The sequence below is a fragment of the Xyrauchen texanus genome, chromosome 50, assembly GCF_025860055.1.
Source record: "Xyrauchen texanus isolate HMW12.3.18 chromosome 50, RBS_HiC_50CHRs, whole genome shotgun sequence".
In the NCBI taxonomy this organism is placed as follows: Eukaryota; Metazoa; Chordata; class Actinopteri; order Cypriniformes; family Catostomidae; genus Xyrauchen; species Xyrauchen texanus.
Window position 1 is genome coordinate 21,353,319 of NC_068325.1, and position 15,551 is coordinate 21,368,869.

General features: G+C 41.1%; 2 protein-coding genes across 2 annotated transcripts in view; one reads left to right on the forward strand and one right to left on the reverse strand.

The window, feature by feature from the left end:
• Nucleotides 1–714: 714 nt before the first annotated feature.
• Nucleotides 715–9,680, forward strand: LOC127641424 (deoxyribonuclease-1-like). Its single transcript, XM_052124436.1, has 9 exons — nt 715–921; nt 1,454–1,542; nt 4,128–4,222; nt 4,389–4,475; nt 5,659–5,771; nt 8,403–8,515; nt 8,608–8,765; nt 8,958–9,054; nt 9,143–9,680. The coding sequence occupies exons 1-9, from the start codon at nt 852–854 to the stop codon at nt 9,242–9,244; spliced, it is 924 nt and encodes a 307-aa protein (XP_051980396.1). The 5' UTR covers nt 715–851; the 3' UTR covers nt 9,245–9,680.
• Nucleotides 9,681–13,520: 3,840 nt separating this feature from the next.
• The window catches only part of LOC127641417 (piggyBac transposable element-derived protein 4-like), a 40,735-nt gene continuing 38,704 nt past the window's right edge, over nt 13,521–15,551 (reverse strand). Inside the window, exon 3 of the mRNA XM_052124423.1 lies at nt 13,521–14,725. Coding sequence (XP_051980383.1) covers nt 14,305–14,725 — 421 coding nt within the window. The 3' untranslated portion in view covers nt 13,521–14,304. The remainder of the gene's footprint in view (nt 14,726–15,551) is intronic.

Consider the following 15,551-nt stretch of genomic DNA (forward strand, 5'->3'; position numbering starts at 1 on the left):
TAGATAGACAATGTAGACAGGTAGAGAGATAGACAGACAGACAGAAAATGTAGAAAGACAGATCGACTATGTAGACAGACAGACAGGAAACAATGTAGACAGACAGACAGACAGGCAAACAATATAGACAGACAGACAAACAGGCAAACAATATAGATAGACAGACAGGCAAACAATATAGATAGACAGACAGACAATGTAGACAGACAGACAGGCAAACAATGTAGACAGACAGACAGGCAAACAATGTAGATAGACAGACAGACAATGTAGACAGACAGACAGGCAAACAATGTAGACAGACAGATAGAAAGTCAAAAATTTTGAAAAAACTATTTAAATACATCCTGTACATACATAAATACTGTATATGTTACATAAAAAACCCCTATATGATTGTAATTGTCCAGCTGAGGGCACTCCAGTATCGTCCCACAGTTTGAGAACTACAGCAGATCAATGAGAAACTGAAACTGACTGTGAGGACAGTAATTGTTCTCTGTATTAATAATGATTCTGTAACCATTACCATAACAATTGTAGCCAGTAACATACTGTACTTTTAGAGCATATTATCAGTCTATAAAGCACATACAGCACACACACACACATTCTTAACAGACAAGATCATGGGCTGGTATGTCAAAAATGCAAATTCAGTCAAGTTAATCATCAAACTCACATGCTACCAAAGTCACTTTTGAGGGGGGAAACTCTCTATTTTAACTGCAGTAAGCAAACAGAGGCTTCTACAAATGCTGTACATTACATCTGTCTGTAAGACAGAAACTCCTATCTGACCAAAAAACAGGAAGTAGACATGCTCTTTTTTCAAACAACCATCCATTCACATGCAGCCTAAAGGCATACACAGGAAACCAGTTGACACTTCAGACGAGACAACAGGTGGCAGCTACTTCGGTAAGAACCAGATACAGAACAGAATATTTATCTATTTATTTATATTAGAAGAAAATGTAACGTATATGTAACGTATTACTTATACATGTATAATAGACTTTGTACACTTCAGGAATGTTAAGCTTGATGAAATATGATCCCTGAATATTTTACCACAGCGTTTTCGACTTTTATAAGAGCTATATTCATTCTAAGATTGATTTATTAAAGCAACTCACACGGCTTTGTTTTGTCTTGTTTTCGAACAGTTTTCATATTGAAACTTGCTGTGGTTTCCCTTTTCATATTTAACGGATCTGCTGTGGTTTGACTTGTCATCAGTTTACAAATTAAAACTGTTTTCCCATGCATGAACAATGCTTAATTGACTGGTCTACGATTTACAACAGGAAAAGTGTCTGAAATGCCTCTGGCAAACGAAATGCGCGAAGAACCATTCAGAGATGAAAACATGTCCAAGGCAACCTTATTTTGAAGTGTCGTCACAACTTGTTGGTCTTCAAACATCTTTCTTTGATTAATTATTTTGTAGGTTTAATCATGAAGATCGCATCTTTTAACATCAGACGTCTGGGCCCAAGCAAGCTGTCAGACAACAACATTGTAAAATACCTCATAAAGGTGAGCTAATAATCTCTATTACATAATCATGACCGCTGCATTTGTCTTAAAATCTGGTTTGATCTCCATTTAAGTTACAATAATGAACAAACACAATCTGTTTTGACTAATAACAAAAATTATTGTATTGTTCTTTCAAACGTTCAGAGTACAGTTTGGAAAATTATGTGAACCTCTAGGCTTATGTTGTCTACAAAAGCTAATTAGAGTCAGGAGTTGGCAAACCTGGCTTTCAATTAATGAATCGAGATTGTAGGCGTGGGTTAGAGGCACTTTGACTTATAAAAAGCACTCAAACATTTTGAGTTCGCTATTCACAAGAAGCATCTGCTGGCATGGACCATGCCTCGCAAAAAATATATAAAAGACCTACGATCAAGATTTGATGCTTTGCATGAAGCTGGAAAGGGTTACAAAGTTATCTCAAGGAGCCTAGACATTCATCTGTCCACAGTTGGACAAACTGTCTATAAATGGAGATGATTTAGTACTATAGGTACTCTCACTAGAAGTGGCCGTTAGATATTCATCTGTCCACAGTTAGACAAACTGTCTATAAATGGAGGTGATTTAGTACTATAGGTACTCTCACTAGAAGTGGCCGTTAGATATTCATCTGTCCACAGTTAGACAAACTGTCTATAAATGGAGATGATTTAGTACTATAGGTACTCTCTCTAGAAGTGGCCGTTAGATATTCATCTGTCCACAGTTAGACAAACTGTCTATAAATGGAGATGATTTAGTACTATAGGTACTCTCACTAGAAGTGGCCGTTAGATATTCATCTGTCCACAGTTAGACAAACTGTCTATAAACGGAGATGATTTAGTACTATAGGTACTCTCACTAGAAGTGGCCGTTAGATATTCATCTGTCCACAGTTAGACAAACTGTCTATAAATGGAGATGATTTAGTACTATAGGTACTCTCTCTAGAAGTGGCCGTTAGATATTCATCTGTCCACAGTTAGACAAACTGTCTATAAATGGAGATGATTTAGTACTATAGGTACTCTCTCTAGAAGTGGCCGTTAGATATTCATCTATCCACAGTTAGACAAACTGTCTATAAATGGAGATGATTTAGTACTATAGGTACTCTCTCTAGAAGTGGCCGTTAGATATTCATCTGTCCACAGTTAGACAAACTGTCTATAAATGGAGATGAATTAGTACTATATGTACTCTCACTAGAAGTGACCGTTAGATATTCATCTGTCCAGTTAGACAAACTGTCTATAAATGGAGATGATTTAGTACTATATGTACTCTCTCTAGAAGTGGCTGTTCAGCCAAGATGGCTCAAAGGGAACACTGCTCAATGAAATAAAAAGAACCATAGAGTGACAGATAAAGACTTGAAGGAATCATTGGAACTGGTTAACATCTCTGTTCATGGGTCTACTGTACAGAAAGCATTAAACTGGTATGGTGTCCATGGCAGGACATCACGAAGAAAGGCGCTGCTTTCCAAAAAAAACATTGCTGTGTGCCTGATGTTTGCCAAAAACCACCTTGACACTCCACAATCAACTGGGAAAATGTTTTGTGGACTGATGATTTGTCATCATGATGATTTGATGAACTGTCTGGGATGAACAAGCATCATTACGTATGGCGAAAAAAGGGCACCGCAAACCTACTTGGAAGCATCATCCCAGAAGTGAAGTACAGTGGAGGGAGCATCACGATCATGCTTCAAATCCTGGACCGCTTGCCATCGTCGAGGGAAACATGTATTCCCAAGTTTATCAATATAATCAAGGATAATGTAAGAGTGGCTCTGCACCAGTTGAAGCTCAGTAGAAGTTTTGTGATGCAGCTGGACAATAACCATAATCATCAAAGTAAACCCACTACAGAATGGGTTCAACACCTTTTGGAGTGTCCCAGTTTGGAACCCAGACCTTAACTCAATAGAGATGCTATGGAATGACCTCAAGAGAGACACCAGACATCCTAAGAATATGGCTGAGCTGAAGCAGTTCTGTAAGGAAGAAAAATTCAATCTGAACGTTGTGCAGGTTAATCCGCATCTACCGGAAATGCTTGATTGAGGTTATTGATGCCAAAGGAGGATCGACCAGTTGTTAAATCCAAGGGTTCACTTTGTTTTTCCACAGTATTGTGAATGTTTAATGGGATCTGTCCAATAAAGACATGAAAGATTATGATTGTTTATTTGTTGTTAGCTTAAGCACATAGTGTTTGTCTATACTTGTGATTTTGTTAAAAAACTGATCACATTAGAGGGCCTAGGTTGCTCAGCGAGTAATGACGCTGGCTACCACCGCTAGAGTTTGCTAGTTCGAATCCAGGGCATGCTGAGTGACTCCAGCCAGGTCTCCTAAGCAACCAAATCGGCCCGGTTGCTAGGGAGGGTAGAGTCATATGGGGTAACCTCCTCGTGGCTGCTATAATGTGGTTCTCGCTCTCGACGGGGCGCGCGGTGAGTTGAGCATGGAAATTAAATGGTATTTTTAGTTCCAGACCCCTAGTGTTTGGCTCTATTGAAAGTTTAAAGGATATCGCACAGAAACCAAGAAGCAGTTTTTAAATAGATCACAACTCTCTCTCCATAGATCTTCTCCCGCTACAGTATAATCATTATCCTGGAGGTGGTGGACAAGTCGGGCAAGGCCATAGCCAAATTTCTGCAGGAGCTGAACAGCACAAGGTAAGTCTGAACTTACCTACATCTTCTTTTGTGGTTTAAGTCTTAATAATATCTGCATTCAAAATTCAGCCCATCATTAAAGGGATGACTCACCCCAAAATAAACTGGAGTTTATTTTGGAGTAACTTCCCTTAAACTATCCCATAAACCACTGTTTTTCTTGCAGAGCTAATAAGAAACGCCCCTTTACAATGATGGGGAGCGCCAGACTTGGCCGAAGTCTTTATAAGGAACAGTTTGTCTGTTTCTACAGGTACAGTACTTTTTGTTTTTTTTGACTCTTGTTTCTGATGGTTTGTAAAGTGGGGTCTATAAGTCTGAGACTGCTCCTGAAAATGCTTCTTTTTCACCTGTATTCTATTCTTAGGTATTATATTTGGTATGCTCTATCAGTTGAGCTACCATGCAAATTGCTTATTCTCGAACAAGCTTGTAAATGTAGTAGGTTATGTAATGCAAATGTTAAAATGTGTCACCTTACAAGTCACTTGCTACAGTAAGTGTTTTGATCAATCAACCAATATTGTATCATTAGGTAAGCAAAGGGGCAGTACTAGGGGCGGCTGTGGCTCAGGCGGTAGAGCGGGTTGGCCACTAATCACAGGGTTGGCAGTTCGATTCCTGGCCCACACGACTCCACATGCCGAAGTGTCCTTGGGCAAGACACTGAACCCCAAGTTGGCAAGCTAGCACCTTGCATGGCAGCTCTGCCGTCATTGGTGTGAGTGTGTGTGAATGGGTAAATGAGTCAGTGTAAAGTGCTTTGAAAACCGCTAAGGTTAAACAAGCATATATAAGAGCAGACCATTTACCATTTATATTGACCTAAAAAAACTCACGAGGGGGGCTGTATGAGCTCAGCGAGTATTGACACTGACTATCACACCTGGAGTCGCGAGTTCGAATCCAGGGTGTGCTGAGTGACTCCAGCCAGGTCTCCTTAGCAACCAAATTGGCCCGGTTGCTAGGGAGGGTAGAGTCACATGGGGGTAACGGTGGTCATGTGACTCGTTGTGTCATGCACAATGAGTCACATGATAAGATGCGTGGATTGACGGTCTCAGAAGCGGAGGCAACTGAGACTTGTCCTCCACCACCTGGATTAAGTAACCGCACCACCACAGGGACCTACTAAGTAGTGGGAATTGGGCATTCCAAATTGGGATAAAATTTCTACAAATATAAAAAAAACGTATCTGAATACGACACCATTTCACTTGCTCGGAAACAGCCGTAAAATGTCTAATAGGGCACATCATTTCATTTAGTATAAATGTTGCCATGGTTACGTAATTTTTATGAGACCAGGCTGGTTTAAAAATGGACATTACTTTTGAAATTCTGTTATTATTCTAATAGTGGCGTAGAAAATACACACCTTTCATCGTTCATATAGGGCACTGTTAACTAAAAACTATGTTCCTTATATCTAATAGAGAAAATGAGGCTAAACTGGTTGACACTTACCAATATGAAGACAATCAAGAGGGTGACGAGGACGCTTTCTCTCGAGAGCCGTTCATTCTGCGTTTCAGCTGCAAACACACAGGTAACTAGCCTCGGCAAAACTGTAGACTTGTACCCCAACATCTGGTCCAACTCTAGGCCTAGACCTAGGGTTTCATGACCCTTTAGGAGAGTCAACCATAGTTCTCCAATGAAAGACATTTCTTTCCTCATTGTGTCAACTTCTACACCATACTATAACTTTACTTCAAAGGCTTTACTTCAATGTTGAAATTGAATTGTGACTGACACCAACATTCTGCTGAAGGATGTTGCATATTTTTATTTGCTTTGAGTCAAATGCATTTACTTTGTGAATGCACCCTTAAATGCAAATCAATTTTATCTGTGTTTGCAACGGAGTGAGCCAGATGGCAATTAAACCAGAATAACAAAGGAAAGTTTCAAGGAAAATCCTTGGCTTGTCCTAACATTGGCCCTCTTAACACCTGGTATAAAGATGCATATTGTGAAATTCGATCACAAGTGGACAGGCGAGACAAGTATGACCTGAACTCTTTTATAGTAATGTCATGCCATGGCTTCTTCCCATTGGGACACTTGGCCCCATAGGCATCTTCTTACAATTGTCTGCATCGCTGATGTTAAAAACAACAGTTCAGAAAACTAGAGGGCTGTATGATATGGTGGAGATCTGTGGGCCAGGTGTTCCAGCAGGCCTAAAGATTGGTTGATGTGGTACAATATCAGGTTCATCTGCATTGCTCCACTTCTGAGATGGTAAAGAAAGAACCATCATGGGATCGTCTTGCGCTCCTTCTCTTGCCTCTCCAATTCACAGCTGGTATAGATGCAGGTGAATAAGCCATAACAGATTTAGCCGAAGATGGTGTAAGGATCTCTTCCTCTTTTGTGGGGTGGTTCATGGGGTTGGTCTGAAAGCGGTCATCTAAACTCGGGTGCACACAAAAGACCAAGTAGCACAATGTAAAAAGGGACCCGCAAGGCATAGGGAGAGGGTTGGAATAGAAATTGGGTTCGGACCCAGCAATCGAAACAAAGAGTTAAAACTAGGGATGTGCACAACGTGTCGAATCTCAGTTGCCTCCGCGTCTGAGACCATCAATCCACGCATCTTATCACGTGGCTTGCTGAGCACGTTACCGTGGATATATATCGCCATCCACCACGGCATCCACGCTCAACTCACCACGCGCCCCATCGAGAGCGAACCACATTATAGCGACCACGAGGAGGTTACCCCATGTGACTCTACCCTCCCTAGCAACCGGGCCAATTTACCTCCGCTTCAGAGACCATCAATCCGCACATCTTATCACATGACTCGTTGTGCATGACACCGCGGATACTCACAGCATGTGGAGGCTCATGCTACTCTCCATGATCCACACACAACTCACCACACGCCCCATTGAGAGCGAGAACCACTAATCACCACCACGAGGAGGTTACCCCATGTGACTCTACCCTCCCTAGCAACCAGGCCAATTTGGTTGCTTAGGAGACCTGGCTGAGATACCCAGACCCCTCTATAATTAAAAAATAATAAATTAGTCAGTCTCACAGTCGTAGTGTCTTTTCCAATACACCAAACAATTTTGCCCCTAAATACATGGTAATTTCCCCAAACACTCTTATTTGGGTCTTTAGAGACCTGGCATGTAAAAAACAAAAATGGTTCTTCAAAATGCCCATATAGTGTCAAATTTTCCAAATATTTTCAAGACAATTAGATATGAAAATATCAATAAAATGAAATATATTTTGATGTTTTATTGTTCATAAATCAAAGAGATAATGTAAGAAATCAAGACAAATCTAGAACAGGATTCATTATTTTCACACTGAGATGCAACTAGCTGTCAAACACACATTACTGAGCTGCACATAACACGTAATGTACACATATGTAATGTATGTATATTTTCTCAGGCACTTGTTGAGTCTGAACAGATGAACCAGTTACATTATGTCAGTAGTACACCCAAATGACAATAGTCCGATCATACTGTTCATGTGTTAAACTTGCTATAGTTTACTTCCATGTTGCATCTTCAACAAATATCAAAGTCAAATGTAAATCAAATCAATCACTGAAACATTAGCGCCACCTTGAGTAAGAAATAACATGCATATTATTAAAATACTGATAATGCACCATTGTTGATCATTCATCGTTGCACAGAACATGAAATAGTGTTTATATGTATGAATATAGTACTTGTTTATCTTAAAGTACACAAAAAATGGATATCCACTGATAGTAAACAAATAGATATTAAATAGTCATAAAAAGCTATTTATGGAAGTGCGATAAAAAACATTTGCGTTACATTATTTATAAGAGATAGATTGAGGAATACTAAAGACTTTTGGGCACAACTCCAAAAAATGGATGCGGTACGGGGGGTGGAATAAGGTCCCGGGTCTCTAAAGACCGAGAGATGCGTTTAAGGGTTAAAATATAATTTCCACCAAATGACACTTTGGTGTGAACTTGACTTTTTTTAAATGACATAAATGTGATGCATGTTCATACAATGACTGATGGCACATTGACATAGTAAAATAGTAAGAGTCTTAAATGAGACTTTACTTTCTAAAAGTCCACAGTGCTAAAAGTGCCCAAAGTTGAGGAAACACCTCCTTAATACGAATAAACCTCCTTTTTATGTCCGTGTCTGTCTTCCAGTGCTGAAAGATTTGGTGTTGATCCCCGTTCACACGAAGCCCAAAGACTCACAGAAGGAACTGGATGAACTCTATGACGTGTTTCTGCATGTCAAGGAAAAATGGAAGACCGATGTGAGTTTGGCACTCTTGTAAAATATGCTTGACCCAAACACAACGACCATTTTCGAATTTGAAACCACTGAGCATGTGCTGACATCTTGCAGAACGTCATGATCCTTGGGGACTTCAATGCAGATGGTGCCTACGTTTCCAAGAAGAAGATGAAAACCATCAGAATTCGCAGCGATCCTGATTTCCACTGGCTCATTGGGGACGATGTGGATACCACCGCAAGCCTCTCCAATGACCACACCTATGACAGGTGAGGCAGAAGATAAACCGCTAATAATTTACTCACCTGTTATCAGCTAACGGCTTATACTTTCAGTGCCTCTTCTTGTAATACTCTGCTGCTATGTTACCGCCACTGATAACCCAATTAACATGTAGCTTTGTAATTTTTGCAAGTCACTAAAAAAGGGTTGGAGTATGTTGATGATGAGTATTATTCTAGGATTGTGGTGTACAAAGAAGACATGTTACGCGCAGTTGTGCCAAGATCTGCAAAACCCTTTAACTTCCAAAAAGCCTTCAAGCTTTCTGAGGAAATGGTGAGTATACTCTTTCATTTTTGATACAAGGAAAGAAAGTGAACAAGATTGCATGGATATCAAGTAATATAGTACCTATCCATGGCAGGCTCTGGAGATCAGTGATCATTATCCAGTGCAGGTGAGTCTGAGGAAGAGTCCTGCACCAAAGACTAGTGGGAAAACCAAAGCACAAAAACGCAAAGCATGATGACGCTGAACGACGCTGGAATGAACGATAACCAAAGATGCTCTTCGTTAGGAAAATCAGGGCTCGTTACATCAAAGCCAGCTATATTTTCATGTTAACTAGACTTATAATACATTTGTAATAAAGATGGAAAGCCTGGTACCTCTTTTCAATTTAATTTAAGTTTTATCGTGTTTGTCTTTTTATTCCAGTCTAAGCTTTAGATTTTCAGCAATTCTACTCGGTAGCTTTCCTGATTTTATGTTAATTGGCACTGCGAGTTTAATGAATCGCACCAAACAACTGAGTTATATCAGTTTGAATCGGTTTGATGAATCCTTCACTCTTACATAGAAAGACTTTCCCCCCACAAAAACATCCCAAAGACTTTCAATGGGGTTATGGACTCTCTAATTAGGAAATTATTCCTCATGCTCTCTGAATCCCTCTGTAAAGGGATTTAAGGGAAAGGAGGAGGCGAGAACCGGCTACCTCATGACCCGGCCCTGCTACGCTGTAGCTTGGTCCTCGGCCACTGCTCGGATGACAGCCGTGGCTCCCGGTGGATCGGAGGCAGTCCACCAGCCCCTGGCGGACAGAACGGCGCGCCGCGTTCTCGGGGAACAGAAGGAGTCTCCCCCGCCCCTGGAAGCGGTTCTCCCACTCCAGGCGGTCGGCAGCGAGCCCCTCCCCGCTCACGGTTGGCGCTCTCAGACCCCGCTGCGTTTCAGTGGCTGGTAGGGGACTCCTCCACCCGTGGCAGTGGCCCTGACCACTCCAGGTGGTCGGTTAAGAGACCCTTCTCCCTTCTCCCCTTCTCAGTAGGGCCCCCTTAAGTTCTTCTGTGTTCTCCAACGATGTCAGATGGGCTTAGCTCATTTTAGCAACATTTATCCATCATTGAGGTTATTTCTCTATTACCTAATTAGTCCATTGAGCAACGAATTCACTGTACCTAGTTATAAAAGAGTACTAACTGAATTCACTGTGCTCAGAACACATCCTTAAAACATCATCCACTTTAATATAAGATAAATGTTAAAAAATGACAACTCACCAATCGAGAACGTAATCATCGATGAACATCTGCTCTGCTGAGTCCTTGCAGGAATCGACACTGCCCAGGTCCGATAAGTCTTCCATTTCTATCGGCTCATCGTTTTCGGCATCTATACTCAGGGTCGGGGTGGCAGCTGCCAAAAAATGAAGTTTGCCACCCCAACTCGGACCCAATGGTCCATAACAATGTTCCGCCCATGTTTGGGAGGGCACAGTGTTCTGCCTCAGTAAACAATAAGTCACAGTCATAGGGGCGTCTGTGGCTCAGGTGGTAGAGCGGGTCGGCCGCTAATCACAGGGTTGGTGGTTCGATTCCCGGCCCACACAACTCCACATGCCGAAGTGTCCTTGGGCAAGACACTGAACCCCAAGTTGCTCCCAATGGCAGACTAGCACCTTGCAGGCAGCTCTGCCGCCATTGGTGTATGAGTGTTTGTGTGTGAATAGGACAGTTTAAAGCACTTTGGTAACCTTAAGGATAAAAAAAGCGCTATATAAGTGCAGACCATTTACCAAATGGGACAGATGGCACAGCTATGTTCAGACTGTTAGTCCAAATCTGATTTTTGTGCATATCGGATTGGAATTCAATCATATTCGAATTCAATCATATTCAGCAAGTCTGATTAGTTTCAAGCTATTTTGGTGAAGCTCATTTCAAACTGCTCCTAACTTACAAGTAGCTAAACTAGAGTAAAGCTACTGATTTTTAAAAGTTGTTTTTAATGAAGAAAATCTTTTTAATGATAATCTGCAAGTCAGGCATATGAGGTATCATTTGAAAGCTTAAATAAGGCCTCAAAACATTCGCGTTTAATATAGCGCCCCCTAGAGTTAATGGGTAGAAATATTTCTATAAAAATAAATTCCTTCACACAGCACATAAATGGACATGTCATATATCAAATGAAAGCTCTTTCTCTCAGGAATGTGACTGTGTAGTTTATTTTATTGCACTAATAACACAGTTGAAACCCTTTTCAAAAGAATCACAAAGTGAAATCTGATTTCTGCAAGTCATCAAATACAAACGTATCTTTATGCTCTGATAACAGCTGCTGCAAGCCCAAAATAGCCCAAACTTTTATATCTTGTTACCTTAGGATGTGTTCTTAAAAATGAGCCATTTGTACCTGTCTGTGAGCTTGCTTGGCTGAATAATCCAATGTTATATCTTAGATGTCCAGAACAAAATATGCATCCAGAAGGAAACGCATGCAAAACAAATAATCAGAAAAATTGTGTTTTCGACTATTGATGATTAAATGTTTTATGACATCACAAAGGGAAGGATCTCAGCTTTCTAATGACTCAGAACAGAACCAGAATTACATGATTACAAAGTTAGGACAAAAAATGTTGTTTATCATAAGATTATAAACACATACAATTTTATTGGTGAATAATTGGAGTCTTTTTTGCATGTGCCACAATGTGTCAAAAGCAGAAATGCACCTTTTTGTACCGTTACACCGCTACTCTTTGGGGGAAAGTAGTTGGTTCCTGGATAATCAACCTGTTCCCATTTTCTGAGCTCAGCCCCGAATTGGACATCCTCAATATGAATGGCTGTAGTTCATCAACGTCAGAAGACACTTGTAAGTTTGTTGCCCAGGTGTCAGAATGTATTAAAGTCATGAAGAAAAATAGTTATAAAAGCTACATGTGATCGGCCTTAACAGGAACAAGTGACACAATGGAGCAAAGGACAAAAATGTCTGCAACAAAAAACTGCCATAATATTATACATTAATATTATTTTCAACTTTAATTTATTCAGTTGTCCTGCAGGTCTCTATAATACAGTAAACAGTGAATAAGGGAAAAGTTTGTATTTGCTCCACAGGATAAACATGAGGGAAATGGCGCCATCTGGTGAAAAATATAAAAATGTACATTTTGAACTCAGGGTTCTAGAATGAAAGAATAATATCATATAATTCATGATTTGATGCTTTAATGGCACTGGGATCAAATATTGCAGTTTTAATGGGTTTCAATGGGGTCCTGAAGGTCCCGAGTGTGACTATTTCCTGTACACAGTGTTATAGATGTGTTATAGGTATGAAATCTACTCAAACACACACAAAAATCCATTCACACTGTTTTTATATGCTGCCCCGATCCTGTGTTTGTCTTCAGTCTGTAAGGCATTCACACCTGAGACACATTGATGTATCTAATTATTATTCTTTTGACTATATTCTGCCCATTGAATAATCCTCTCAGCTGTCTGCCATAGTAACACCTATATTGACACCCGGATTACTCTAGCATAAAATGTTTCTTTAAAAACAAGTATTAAAAAACTATGATCTCACATGGATTCTTTTGAACAAAGCTCATCATGAAATACAATTACGGAGGGTAACAGGTGCATACTATGGCGAAGGTTAGCAACATGTAAACAATAGAAATGAAACATAATATACTGCATATATATTACTTTAGAAATGTGAAATGTTCTACACAGACTGAGGCATAAAGTAACTGATAATACACTTTAATGTCACATTAGTTTAGGTTTTACTTGGTATCCTCAGATGTAAACATTTGTAACAGCTAAGCAACGACATACTGTTTGCGAACATTCAGAGACTGTCCACAACGCTGGGTGAGGCGTTACGAAGAACATTTAGTGGGGTCTGGTTAGCTCAGCGAGTATTGACGCTGACTATCACACCTGGAGTCGTGAGTTTGAATCTCAGGGCGTGCTGAGTGACTCCAGCCGGGTCTCCTAAGCAACCAAATTGGCCCGGTTGCTAGGGAGGGTAGTGTCACGTGGTGTCATGGGGTAACCTCCTCGTAGTCGCTATAATGTGGTTCTCGCTCTCGGTGGGGCGCGTGGTGAGTTGTGCGTGGATGCTGCGGAGAATAGCGTGAAGCCTCCACACGTGCTACGTCTCCGTGGCAACGTGCTCAACAAGTCACATGATAAGATGCGCAGATTGCCGGTGTCGGACGCGGAGGCAACTGAGATTCGTCCTCCGCCACCCTGAGTCGAGTCACTACACCACCACGAGGACTTGGAGCGCATTGGGAATTGGGCGTTACAAATTCTTACGCCCAAATTCACTCTTAACTACAGCTAACATTCTTAGTGCTAATTAAATTAATTATTGTAATTTATGATGACACTGATACTACTGCAAAGATGGGTGTTTAAAAGTGTGTTAATGGGAAGAATACAGACAAAAAATGATATGAGAGACATATCTCACTTTGGGCAGATGTGTGAACGTCTTTCAAGTGTCTAGTAGACTTGATTCCTTTAGTAGACTAATGAAACAGATTCATCGCATGACATGTTCTTAGACAATGTCTCTACGTGAACGATCGTACAGATGTTGGTATGTTTGCACCAGCTTGCTAATAACCCTATACGCCGTTGCGTTCATTGTGACGAATCTTAAATGACTAAATGGGAATTCGTTTTCGCTCTCAAAGTAGGTGGAGCTCCAATGACGAGGACCAATGGCAGATAGACGTTCTCCTGAAAGTTAGCCCTGGCGAGCCGCTACGAACCACAAATAAGAACTCAAGATTTTGGCCAGATTTAGCTCAACATGACGTCACACCGGTTCGTTCTTCGATTTCGTTTTTTGTTGAAACCATGCCTCATTATACCTCCAAAGATATTCTGAAAAGTCAGTAACCAAATTATTTCCTGACATACATCACCTCACAAACCAGACATGAAGATAATCGTTTATTTAACTTTACTACTTCGGAGCACACACAATGAGATCAAAATGTGTTATTAATACTGGTTACATTTCACTAGAAAAAGTACTTTAACTACTTACAACTGTGGCACCCATTGATCATGAACTACTGTAATATCAGAGCACGCATCTCCATTGTCCCAACACCAGGAGTTGGCGTCACCAAAGTTACCTTCAACTTTCCATCCTATATTTCCAGTACATCCGTTTGCCAATGAACTTGGCCCGTGTAAACCGTTGAACCCTTTTCTGCACCCTCGTTTACAGTATTTTGAAATACACTCTGCACTTGGATACCTACTCAAAACTACCCGATTCATGCCAGTCTACAAAACATTCACGCTTGGGAACCAAGCACAGAGCCGCACCACAAGTCACACAGATGACTGGAGTTTTTCGGTGGCAGATCTTGCATTTCCTCCTTCCAATAGTGCTGTCCCCACTGATGAACGTGGGCATGTGGGAAACCGAAGGAATAGGAGAAGCAGGAGAAGCAGACCCTGTTCCTGCAAGCTCAGACACAAGCAACTCCCGGAACGCTTTTTGAACCAGAGGCTTCTGGTTCTTTTCCTTGGACATCTGTTGGTGCAAAATGAAGGCATTTACTACCGCAAGGTCCACAAAATGGTAAAAAAATGACTGATACCACTTCATCGTTTTATGCAGAACTGTGTAATATCCAAGTAGCATATTGGACAGATCCACTCCCCCCCTGTGCCTATAATAAAAAGAAGATCTTTTTAAACCACATGTTATAGTATTAGAGACAGACACAAAGAGACAATGCAAAGTTCATAACTCGACTGAATAAATTGTGCTCACTTATTGATGTCCAGAACTGCAGCTGGAACAGGGAAATCCTTGATGACCCAAGCGCCGTTCTTCTTCACCTTCCTCTTCACCGTGTCACCATTATAGGCTTTATGAAAGGTGGAGCATATCAGTACCTCCTTCTTGTCCTTCCACTCCAGAAATAGGAGGTTGTCGTCCCGAAACCAACGTATATTGCCGCGAGGAGGTGGTTTTTCTGAGTGCCCCATCCTGTTTGGACGAACTGTGCCACAAGCCCAGATCTTCTTACGGAGGAGGTCCCTGAAGAGTGTCGGACTGGTGTAGAAGTTGTCCACAAATAGCTTGTAGCCAGTGCCCAACAACTTCTCATTCGCCAGCGCCATGACGGAATCATAGCTAATCCCTTTGCTCCGCTCTGAATTTGACTTTCCTCAGTAAGCGAAGAAGTCCCATGTGTAGCCGCAGCAAGAATCTGCCAGTACAAATAGTTTGTAGCCCCATTGTGTAGGACTATTTTTCATATATTGCTTAAGTCCATTTCTCGCCTTTGCTGCCACCATTCTTTCGTCAATGGAGATGTTCTGAAAGGGATGAAACGAGTCCTTGCAGGCCTCTCGAATCTGCTGGTACAGCGGCTTGATCCTACACAGCCGGTCGTATTCAGCCGTTCCTTCTTCTTGTCATTCTCTTCATCTTCTTTGGGATCGCTGATATGAATAGATTGAGAGATCATGTGAAACTTCCTAGAAGAC

Excerpts from the sequence above, each read along its gene's own strand:
- LOC127641424 (XM_052124436.1), top strand. The coding sequence starts at position 852 with ATGCAGCCTAAAGGCATACACAGGAAACCAGTTGACACTTCAGACGAG. Across the intron at positions 4,476-5,658 it reads CAGTTTGTCTGTTTCTACAG|AGAAAATGAGGCTAAACTGG; the intron begins GTACAGTACTTT and ends TATATCTAATAG. Across the intron at positions 5,772-8,402 it reads TTTCAGCTGCAAACACACAG|TGCTGAAAGATTTGGTGTTG; the intron begins GTAACTAGCCTC and ends TCTGTCTTCCAG.